Raw genomic sequence first — 10,823 nt, forward strand, 5'->3', positions numbered from 1 at the left:
AATCCATACTTACTTATCATAGGGGCGGAAAATCCGAATAGAGCAAGGAATGGAGAGAACCGGTATACTTCACGGCTGAGCGCTGAGTCGTTGTCACCCCCATAAGTCGTCACGACCTAACTTCAATCAATATTTCTAACATGTACGGTTCATTGCGAGGTTGAACGACTGATTTTCATGAAGAAATGGTGAAGTTCTTCGAAAGCAGCCAAAGTCACGCTGGTGACAGCCAGCCGAACGTTGCCGTGGCGGAGTTCTAAACCAATACTACGACTTCAGACTGGCTGTGACGAAGCTTGTCGCTCGGCTGTCGATAAGATAGCCGCCCGAAAGGTAAATCACGAGCAGTGGATCTAGGCGGAATCACGAACAAGTTCTACAAGATCTTATAATATTAATCCCATTGCAGTAGCATACCACCATATCGGCAATTTTCCAGACATTCTATACCACACCAGCATCAAGTTCATTTGCCGCATCATGGAGGACATGATTCCCGTTCTCATGTAGCACATCCTGTACCATACAACCATTATGATTACACCCACACTCCATACTATATTCCACTAGTCAATCACAAGCATAATTTTTCGCTCTAACTTAAGTGCTGACATCTTAGGCATTGCCGAGCGGACTTGGAAATGGCAGCTGTGACAAAAGCGTTACTTGACGACTTTGGCCCTTGGGATGATGATGACAGCCGTGAGGGATAGTATCCCGGTCATTCTATTATCTGATCTTTTCAAGTTTATGAGTAGCTGCGCGATGTGGAGTCATTCTGATTATAAAACACTGCTGGACAGCTCATGCGGCAAGCCTACTAGTATTTGTGCCAGCAGCACGGCTCACAAAGCTGACAAGAGTACTCGAAGATGTGTTTTAGTCTTTGGCCGAGAACATGTAGACCAGTGGCAGTGGGATATTGTTCGAATCCCACCTGTTTGTGAAAACATTTTGATCGATCTATACACCATCTATCTTTATCGTGTGTGTCGATTTTCAGATTCAGGCTGTGTTCACGGGGAATTCAGCCATGGCAACCATCATTTGAGAATTGGCTGAGTTTCGAGGGAGGGTTCAAATCAGAATCCATCAGGATCCGAAGATCACATAACAACTTCTGGATGGAACTTGCAAGCTTCAGCGAAGACCGAGCAGCGCCTGACATGTCGATTGATCCTGTATGAGACTTAACTATGAGTGTAGCGGAGCACCGACAAACAGTACTTGGACCGGTCAAGTGATATTCCAAGTGCGAACAAAAACACTGGTATAATATTGTAAATGAGTACAAAAAGCAAGGCTATCACGTTCCACTTGAGTCGTACATGTTCCAATCTCTATTTTCTCTCTGCATGGCCTCACCTGCGATCTTGTGCGACCGCTTGCTCTGACTCTGCCCGCTTAGCTGCTGCCAATCTTTCATCTTCCTGCCGCTGGGCCGACTTGGACCACGGCTTAGATTGAAGCTGCTTCTCTAGCAGACGGCGGAGGCCCAGGCCGTAACGCGCGAGGCGCGGCAGAATAGATACAAACTGAAGCGCCTGAAGAGGGTCTCTAATATCATAGTGTCGGACGTTCCGTTCCATGACGTAGATTCGCTACATTACTGATGAGCTCCTTCGGAAATGGTGAACAGAGGCAACACATACATTGTTTCTCTTCCATGCCATTGTGATTGCACCCAGCGCGCCATTAACAACCAGTCCAAAGACGGGCTGGTCTGTGATACCGAACTCGGAAAGGAAGGTAACCGCCGAAACCAGGTAGGTCTTCATCTGATTCATGGCTGTCGAAATTGCGGACTCGTCCCTCTTCTTGTACTCGGCCAACAGCACTGGCAGTAGTAGGTCTTGTCTACTAGGTTCGTCACAGGATGTATCCTGGGAAGGTATTATTTCTTTCTTCTGCGTCGCTCGATTGGCATCAGGGTGATAAAGAAACGGATTTTGCAACTGGGCTCGGTCGGGTTTGGTGGAATCTGATACACGAGATGAGGAGGGGACCTGAAGTGATTTACCGGGTGTGGTCTTTCGGCTGTGACCGACGGTCTTTTCAATCTGGTAAGAGGCTTCCCCCGTACTCCCGCCAAGTTTCTCCGGCTTTGGACCCTGGACTAGCATGAAAAGTTTCAGGAGCTTTTCTTGCTCGTCGATACCAGATATGCGCCCGAGGATGGCAGTAGCAACGCCGGAACATGGAATGACGAGGATAGCATCACATTTTCCAGTGATCGGATCCATAGAGGAGTGATGTGCAATCACTTTAGCAAAACTCCCCTTCATATCGCGACCCTCAATATCGTCAGAAAATTGGATTGCTTGATCTCGTGCTGCTGCAGTCTGCATCCAATTGCCAGAGGTCTCTGCGGTGAGACGGACACACCGGTGCTGTTCAAGACAGAAGTTCTGGTATTCGAGAGCGACCTCGATGGTCCGTGTCGCAAAAGAAGGGTCATCGGCAACAAGATTACGAGTGAAGTTCAGCTGTCGCTCTAGCCTAGATAAATAGTGAGAATGAAGATGGCCTGGCATATGAACCACGCACAATACATCCCGTTGCTTGGGAACAGGTTGGAAGAAGTTGAGAAGTAGAGCATCCCATTCGTGACGCCGATCGGCTTCGTTGGCGCCGTGCAACTTTGCGACATCATCACATAGGCGAGCACCTTTCACAGCGTACAACAGTGCTGAAATCCGGCATGAAATAAACTCGATATCCTCCGACGAGGGAGCATTGATTGTGCTGGACTGACAGTTGGGATTGCCATTCGTGTTGCATAGTTCTGTTCTGATGTCCGATACAAAGATATCTACCTCGACACTCGAGAGCTGCGCGCGACGTGATGAGAAGCAGCAGTAAATGTAATACTGCAGACTCACTATGGTTTTGATGTTGTCAGACCAGGTAAACGCCGTCATTTCATCATACGTTTCGATCATTGCATTAATTCCGGTCCTATTCGCTAGTTCCACAGAGCGGACTGGGATTCGACCGACGGTGAACGCATGGCGTTCAAACAGCCAATTGGATATTGACACACCGTCCTCAAGGCCGGTATCAGACAATGCGGCAAACCTGGAGACGAGAAACGGTCATTTAACGCTAGTCAGCCAAGAAGCGAACTCCATACTGCGAGTTTGGGTATGGGCTGGGTGCACGCGATGAAGCCGAACTCCTAACCTCAGATGGCGGTTGTGGCGATGGACTGGCTCTCTTTGATGACTTTTTTGAGGACGATGGCTGCGACCCTCTTCTGCAGGCAAAATAAGATCGTCAACAGGGTGATTAAAGCGAACTTACCGTCCTTTCACGTTCGTCGCGCGAGTCTCTTTAGACAGCCTAAAGCTTCGAGTTAGTTGTGCATTGATAAGCGTGACACAGGTCGAATTATTGACCGGATATTTGGGCCATGAACTTGTCCATCCTCGACGATGGTAGGAAGTAAGGGAGAACTCATCGTTTCATATGATACCACCGCAGTATCCAAGGTCGGGGACGGAGTACGAGGATTAGATGACGATGATGCCTCGCTAAACAACCATTAATATTCTGACTTGCCACTCAAGATAAAGACTCGTGCCTGGAACTCGTCTGCACGTGTACCTGGTGGGTCCAGGACGCCACTCGTTCGTCCAATTGTCCCAAAAACTGAGTTTCAAACTCGGGTAAATCGGACCTCCAGTGCAACGGAGTCAGAGAATCGACTGCTTCTATCGATGTGGCATCCTTGATATCTTGAAAATGAGTCCGCAACCCCAAAACAAATTGCGCGAGGCTGATGGCAGAACGGGTGTCACTGAAGTCAAACACCCCAATCGAGGGATCTAGGCGGATATCTGCTGCTAAAGCGAGGTGCGCTGTAGGCTTCAGGAAGGGTGAGCGTGGAAAGATATGCATTGATTTCGGACTTGCCATGCGGCCTTCTTCTGACTGATCGGAGTCGAGCCATCCGAAGATGGCCGTGGCAATCGTACCAGTGCTGGAACAGCACAGGCCGACCACAGGCTGACTGATCCCCCATACATGTCTCTGGTAAAGAGCACTGCAAAGTAGGGGAACAATATTATGGGAGTCGGCGACTAGTAAGACTGGCACCACAGCGGAAAGGCGTCTGCCTCGACCCAGAAGCATGTGCGCTTGCAATGGCAGGTCGAGTGAGTCAACCGAACCGTCGCACGAGTCAAAATTTGCAGAAGACATCGATTCATCATTGTCTTCCTCGTCTCGTGAGCTGGTGGTGGAACTGTCTGAAGGAGTTCTAGGCGTAGAATAGATTGCATGTGCAGCAAGAAGAGTCGCATGTCCGTCAATGAGATTTGACGGCTGACTCGTCATGTTCTGAGACCGTGGCATGATGAACGGTGCATCTTCGCTGTAGGGATACTCGAATGTTGGTTCAATGCATGACGAGCACGTCACTTACAGAATCAGAACATCTGGAGACAGTGTGTTTGCCAGTGCATGGAGAAGCTGAGACCAATGGGGAACAGTGGATCTCTCGCCACCGTAGTGAGGAAGCTCAGCAAGTGCGCTTAACCCTGCGGCTGTCGAGTGAATCAAGGCCTGAAAATCCTTTGCAGTATATGATCCCGGTGCAGGTGCTTCATTGGAAGAAAGTGGCTCCGGGAACTTCGAGGATGACGTGCTGGCAAGATGCTCATTACTTGGCCAGTTGGGACAGTGAAATGGTGACAATAGGGAAGCAATACCGCGGACTGGTTCAGGCCAGTCTGTGGGCTGGGTCACGTAGTGTACAACCTCGCCGAAAGCCATTATAAGTCGAGCGGTGTAGACTGGGGTAGCTAGATGCACTACGTACTACTTAATACTAGGTTTAGTATGCAATTGATCGAAGGACAATCATGATCCCAAGTTGGTCAGTATTCGGTCACGTGAATTCTTGTCCACGCACTTGTCAAAGGCGTACTAGTACTTAGTTGTTCTCACCCTGAGTATGCTTTGTGTATATGCTCTTCCAGCAGCTCAATTAATCTCGCTCCTGCGGTCCTTGTAGTCGGCCTATGAAATGGCCAGACTCTTCTGTTCAATTCCCACTCAGGTTGGCTTCATTAGCACGTCAAAGATAATCAAGAATCTAATTCAGGATGGTGCAAAACTTTCGAACATCAAGAGTTCCGACTTCATTGTCTGCGGTTTCTGCAGACGAGCTATGAATAAGACAGATCCCACTATTTATCTTCACCAGCATGCATCTGCGGCTCGTCAACCAATCGTGGCACCTCTGACTCTGTAAGGAGATTATTCAGAATTCTCAAGAAGACCGAACGTGATGGTATTATCTTTGACCCGCCTGCACTGCCCATAGAAGTGCTGAAAATACACCTCGAAGACTTTCCTAGCGTGGTTGCTGCTTTAGTCAACATTATAACCAGTTTTGTCGCCAGCCGTCTCAGTATCACCGCTGATAATCACACTGGCACCGAGTGGACCATTGGCATTGGAGTGGGACTCGGCTTGATGAAAAGAATGGGGTATGGCTATCTGGGCATACTGAAATCGGAAAAAAAACTCACCACAGCCTATCTGCCAGTGCCAATGTTCAAATATATCCTTATATTTTACAACGCAAGGGTAGCATCCACATAACTGCGGACTGCGCCTCGAACACGATGGCATATTTAACAGGCACCGCTACCCATGGCGTATGAGCCTCGACGGGTTTCGCGGTCTGCACCGCGTCTAAATTTCTCCAATTTGTATTTTCCACAGATAGCACGTTTCGTGTATTGCGTCACGATCTCGAAATCTCGGCCGTTTATTGTGGAAGTATTTCAATTCGTATTTGGTCGCGGCTCTAATAGCAGGTCGGTTCGGTTACTCATCACACGTCCGACGTCGCGCACGCTCACTATATCCTGAAACAGGGGTATGACGACACTTTGGCCACAATTACTCTAGTACTTAGTGATGCTAGTCACACAGCTAAGTCGCACGGACAGAAAGGAGTTACATGCTAACCATCAAAATACACTCGAGGCTCATCTTGGCATTCCCGGCACTGTGAGTGAATTCGCCTCCCTGAGAAAGACTCCAAGCCTCAACCTTGGTGGCGCACTGGTGGCGCAGCCGAGTGCAGGTGTCATCGCTCGACTTAAGCTGCATAGAGAACTTGCTGACAGATCTTCGCTCATCAAGCGGCTACATTGATGGATGGCACTCTTCTTCTGATATGGTCTGGCACAGAGCCACTTCGCATCCCAAGAATCACCACATGGCACCTCGAAAGTGATTGATGTGGTGATGTCGGAACTAAGCCAAGAATCCACAATTCATTAATTCCGCGCTTACTCGATTATATTTCCCAGAAAGCCGCCGATGGCCCGCATAAGTTGCTACTAGCAAATGGGGCTCGCAGCAGGAAGGTTTAACCCGCGCAAGTCGGCGGTTCCCGAGTCAGAATTAACCCTTTCCTCCGCAATTCCTCCGATACTTCGAAGACAATCAAACTTCGAACGCGCGTGGAGGGTGCACTGTAACCTCGGATCAAAGTTGTTGATACAATATCCAGTTCGGTACGAAGCTTGTACAAATTATGAACAGATCTTGAGCACTCGCGCGGCGCTCCAGACTAGTCTATCAGGGGGAGTCGACCCACTGTCATCATTCTTGCCCCGTAGCGATACATGTTGGCAGCCAAAATATCATAAAGAACGATACAGAGCCGATCAGCAAGTGCAAGAAAAAGCGAATGAAAAATACATCGAGTTAAACCAAGCGTTCGATGAAGAAAAGGATTAATAAATATCATAAGCAAAGTGAAATCACATGACCCAGTATCCTAATACAGGTGCGGCATGTATAACAGCTTGATCACATAGCTCTGGGAGAAATGTCAAAGGAGGACATACGACATGTGTGAAGAACGACAAGTGAAGGCACGCTGCTCTGTAATGAGTAAAATAAGTGCTAACTAGTCGTTGAGGTGCGCGGGATGTCTTCCTGTTTTAGATGGTATGTTGCCACAGATAGGTTCCGCTTCCTGGGGTACTGATACATCGTGCCTGCAGCCTAATCACCATCAGGCTCCAATTGGGGTGACAATCTTCAAAGCATGATTTCGCGGATCTGGTGACAAGGGAGCCCATCAGCGCCCCTGCGAAAAAATTATTCGATCGGAGAGGGGGGACTAACTCACGTTTTTGCTTATGACAGCACTAATATTGGTGATTTTCGAACAACGTAAAAGAAGCCCACAGAATCGGACGATAACGTGATTGACCAGCAGATAGAGGAGAGATTGGTTGCAACGGTAAGATTGTAGAGGAAAATTAACGTTGAGTATGCAAGATTGTGTCCCGGCGATAGCAATATGTTTTGGAGCACGATAGCGAGATGCGAACGTTGATGATCACATGGATAAATCATAAGATGAAGAGCAAAAAAAGAAACATCAAATTAGCGCCGCGATTTGGAGATTGGATCGAAGAACGATGCTATGAGAGAAAAGGGAAGAATGGTGGGAAATGGATGAGCGTACGGTTGGACGACATCACTGGCGGGTAGGGAAGGATCAATAGAAGGAGGAACTTACTCTGGAAAGCAAGGAATTAGTAATTCGATCCTAAAGATATCCGCTTAGTAACTGACCTTCGACAGCGGCCATCACTACTCTCAACATTTCCGTATCAGTTGCAGTTGTTACACTTTCTGGCGTTAGGGCTGCGTCTTCAGCGAATAAGAGAAAAGGCTTACTGGATGTAGATTTCGCGTTCTTTAGAACGTCCAGCTTTGTGAGCGAGCCGCGTGAAACGTCGCCGGAAGTAATCTCGTCCAGCTTTTGCATCCCCTGCTTCACCCTCGTAATCCTGAAGTACATTGAGTAGGAACAGCCAATCGGAGGAGAGTAACTTACCGGGAAGAAATTTTTAATGTTAGAGTTGAGGATCTTCTTTTGGAAGAGGTCATCCTTGTTCAGAAAGAGAATCTGATGCAGCAACACGCGTGAAAAGCTTTCAAAATCACGAGGGTAACCTAGCGTACTATCGATGTCTGCTTGAACCATTGCGAATGGCATATCGAGTCCCATATTGTCATAGCGTCTTGCATTTGGTTCTAGAATAAGAAACCGATGGTTCGTCTTCAGATAGTTCACGATGTGCAAAACAACTCACCGCATCCCGATCTTCGACAAGGCATTGGTCATACCCACTTAGACTGACCAGAAATAGAATGCTGGTGACATCCTGGAAACAATGAATCCATTTTCTCCGCTCGCTCTTCTGACCACCGACGTCGACCATAAGCATTTCGTGGTCTTTGAGATGGAAAGTTGTCTCGGTTATTCCGATAGTGCGAGCTCGGCACTGGACGATATCTTGTTCGGATGGGTGATATGATGGGTCGAATAATCTGTCCAGCGAGGAGAAAAAGTATGACAAGCTGTAGCGGGAGTTGTAAAGTCTCGAAGGAAACAAGACACACAACACGGGGCTCACTTTTCAGGAAGAGCAGCCTCGTTCCCTCTGCTATATGCCTGTTGGACCCCGCCGTCAGCCCAAAGATCTCTCAAGGGCTCATAGTATGACATAGGAAAAGGCTCTTGTTCACGGATATCCCTGGCATTCTGAATGAGTTCCACGTGTGGTAGGTTCTCCTCCGCAATTTCGAGCTCCATGTCCTCCATAGCCTCAAACACGTAATTCATGCCCGTCGTTAGGTTGTTGAACACTAGTTGACGATAAGTCTCAATTTCTGCTGCTGAGAATGGTACCCGATGGATCAGTCGCATTTGCTACGAAAGAAGCTTCGTGAACTGACAGTAAGTGGGCTAGGAGAAGTAACTTACCTTAAGAACTGTCGATTTTCCTGAGTCGCCAGACCCTAGGAGAAGAACCTAGGTGTCGTAGATGAAGGTGAATAACATACAGGAACTTGGGTGTACAACGTACTTTGACCTGGGAAGTCATCTTGGCCCTGGCCTATATGATGGATACGGTCAATATCATATTACCAGTGACAGGTGCAGAACGACGAGCGAAAGTCAGCATCATTCCGTCGCAGACTCACCTCCTTGAGATATTTCTCTGCTTCTCTATGCCTCCGCTTATCATCATCCGAGACATCCACCATCCCCCCTGTTGACATGCATGCACCCATGATTTCTTAGTCTGGAGCAGAAACGAATGGAGGGCCCTAGTAGGGCTACGAATCCAACAGTGAAGTCCTACGGCTGAGGAATGGTTTGAATGACGAATGAGGCGCTGATAGCTGTGTGAGTGGGAGGAGAGCTGAATATGATGCTCCAGAGGAGTGAACCAGTAACAAGTGTCAACACGCTGGCAGTGCTAGTGATTGGCGTGTTTCGGATTCCAGCGCAGGGAGAGACAATGTCGTGTTGCGAAAAAAAGGCAAGCGCAGACCAGGGTGCAGTCTACCTGAGACTGAGTGAAGCTTGAAGGGGTGGTGGTGAGCGCGGACCGGGGGAAAGATCCTATCTCGGCTAACGTCTTGCGTCTTCTTTCAAACTTCAAAGCCAGCAATCTCAGTTATGGCGACTAAACCGCGGATGCATTCTTTCAAAATTATCTGTAATACTACGCTGGTTCACTAGTGGTCTCATCGCTCAGCTGAGCCCCTCCATACTACATGAAGCCTTGCGAATGTGATAAGATCTTGTGCTGTACGTTTGCTGTACGTGACTTGTACAAGAACTCAGATCAGCTGTATGTCTCAGAGGGTACGTACAATAGATGCCAACTCTAAATAGAGATTGGCAGCGAGTGATTAATAACCGCAGGGCTGAGATTATGCTAGTAACGGCCGACGTTGCAGCGGAGGCCGCGACTCATCACGATGGTGGCAACAAATTCGACCAACCAGGAGACTCCGAGACTCTCGCGCACAATCAAAGTCCCCTTGTGCCCTTGTGATACGGCCTACTCCTTAGAAACGTCCGCTGTGCAAGGGAATCAACATTGGAAGTTGAGCACATGCACCTGAAAACCCGATCATCCAGCCCTTTCCCCACTGGGAACAGAAGATGAAAATACCACGAAAAAGGTCCCATGAGAAGGTGGCCGCCTCAAATCAAGAATTATAAACCAGGTGCACCCAGGTTAATGAGCCTACTTAAGTAACACACAGGAGGAATTCGAAAAAACCACTATCTCTCACGAAAAACAGGTATGAGTGAGATGATTGTCCATGGCTAATTCCGTAAGAGTTCCTACTTAGGTTACACACGGTTTCGCCGAACAGCATGGAGCCCCCCTACTACAGCCCCTCCTACCGACAACGATGTATTGCTTACATTTTGGAGTATCGTATTACGAAACGGCTGGCGTGGTTCAATTACGGAGCGTCCGCAAATGCCGCGGATGTGACCTATATCGTCTGGTACCCGCACCAGGCCTGTGAACAACGACCTCCAAGGTAAGTGATCAAAGGAAATACGCTAATGCAAGGGCCGTCTTGAGTTGCTTGACATAATCAAGTACTCTGACAGCCAAGCCGATCACAATGTCACAAGTCGGTTCGGGAGAAACCATTATATGTCTCCCTTTGTTAGTTGTCTCGACCCTTCGCTTGTATGAATCGTACCTAACGCGCTTGTCAAAGAATACAGCCCGGATCTTCAGGCTAATTATCAGCATTCATAGGCCCAGAATGTGTTATACTATACACCTTGCCAAACCGCCTCAAGTATTTTCCAGCCGCACGCTGATAACACTATTGTGTCACGCCGTGATCTTGTCCGTCGGACTTCTGGTTATGCATACGGCACCAACTAAGGAACAATGTGGCAATACTAGCTTGAACTTGCAGGGTAATGTAATCTCTTACTCGCAAGCTGCGTAAAA

The 10,823-nt window shown here is 48.2% G+C and overlaps 3 protein-coding genes across 3 annotated transcripts; all 3 read right to left on the reverse strand.

The window, feature by feature from the left end:
• Positions 1-1,181: 1,181 nt before the first annotated feature.
• On the reverse strand, positions 1,182-4,937 carry BJ212DRAFT_364751 (uncharacterized protein). The gene is made up of 11 exons (XM_041343017.1): positions 4,427-4,937; positions 3,916-4,375; positions 3,584-3,867; positions 3,399-3,533; positions 3,304-3,342; positions 3,134-3,253; positions 2,883-3,078; positions 2,548-2,831; positions 1,653-2,499; positions 1,329-1,601; positions 1,182-1,267 (listed from the first exon to the last, which is right to left on the reverse strand). The coding sequence occupies exons 1-10, from the start codon at positions 4,774-4,776 to the stop codon at positions 1,362-1,364; spliced, it is 2,955 nt and encodes a 984-aa protein (XP_041191774.1). The 5' UTR covers positions 4,777-4,937; the 3' UTR covers positions 1,182-1,267; positions 1,329-1,361.
• Positions 4,938-7,021: 2,084 nt separating this feature from the next.
• On the reverse strand, positions 7,022-7,742 carry BJ212DRAFT_1362867 (uncharacterized protein). Its single transcript, XM_041335965.1, has 4 exons — positions 7,717-7,742; positions 7,612-7,667; positions 7,160-7,458; positions 7,022-7,089 (listed from the first exon to the last, which is right to left on the reverse strand). Exon 3 carries the CDS (start codon positions 7,387-7,389, stop codon positions 7,168-7,170), a length of 222 nt encoding a protein of 73 aa, XP_041191775.1. The 5' UTR covers positions 7,390-7,458; positions 7,612-7,667; positions 7,717-7,742; the 3' UTR covers positions 7,022-7,089; positions 7,160-7,167.
• BJ212DRAFT_363811 (guanine nucleotide binding protein, alpha subunit) lies at positions 7,192-9,494 on the reverse strand. The gene is made up of 10 exons (XM_041343016.1): positions 9,031-9,494; positions 8,913-8,942; positions 8,810-8,857; positions 8,460-8,755; positions 8,136-8,403; positions 8,005-8,076; positions 7,877-7,948; positions 7,717-7,829; positions 7,612-7,667; positions 7,192-7,556 (listed from the first exon to the last, which is right to left on the reverse strand). The coding sequence occupies exons 1-10, from the start codon at positions 9,118-9,120 to the stop codon at positions 7,552-7,554; spliced, it is 1,050 nt and encodes a 349-aa protein (XP_041191776.1). The 5' UTR covers positions 9,121-9,494; the 3' UTR covers positions 7,192-7,551.
• Positions 9,495-10,823: the final 1,329 nt, after the last annotated feature.

Source organism: Suillus subaureus (assembly GCF_016647635.1).
Source record: "Suillus subaureus strain MN1 chromosome Unknown BJ212scaffold_21, whole genome shotgun sequence".
Classification (NCBI taxonomy): domain Eukaryota; kingdom Fungi; phylum Basidiomycota; class Agaricomycetes; order Boletales; family Suillaceae; genus Suillus; species Suillus subaureus.

Bases quoted from the DNA above. Each gene is read 5' to 3' on its own strand.
- BJ212DRAFT_364751 (XM_041343017.1), bottom strand. From the start codon at position 4,776: ATGGCTTTCGGCGAGGTTGTACACTACGTGACCCAGCCCACAGACTGG. The intron at 3,534-3,583 runs GCACGAGTCTTT...ATGGTTGTTTAG, and splicing joins CACGTGCAGACGAGTTCCAG to CGAGGCATCATCGTCATCTA. The intron at 2,500-2,547 runs GTGCGTGGTTCA...CTATTTATCTAG, and splicing joins CCCAAGCAACGGGATGTATT to GCTAGAGCGACAGCTGAACT.
- BJ212DRAFT_1362867 (XM_041335965.1), bottom strand. From the start codon at position 7,389: ATGATTTATCCATGTGATCATCAACGTTCGCATCTCGCTATCGTGCTC.
- BJ212DRAFT_363811 (XM_041343016.1), bottom strand. From the start codon at position 9,120: ATGGGTGCATGCATGTCAACAGGGGGGATGGTGGATGTCTCGGATGAT. The intron at 7,949-8,004 runs GTACGCTAGGTT...TTGCTGCATCAG, and splicing joins GGTTCAAGCAGACATCGATA to ATTCTCTTTCTGAACAAGGA. The intron at 7,830-7,876 runs GTAAGTTACTCT...AATGTACTTCAG, and splicing joins ACATTAAAAATTTCTTCCCG to GATTACGAGGGTGAAGCAGG.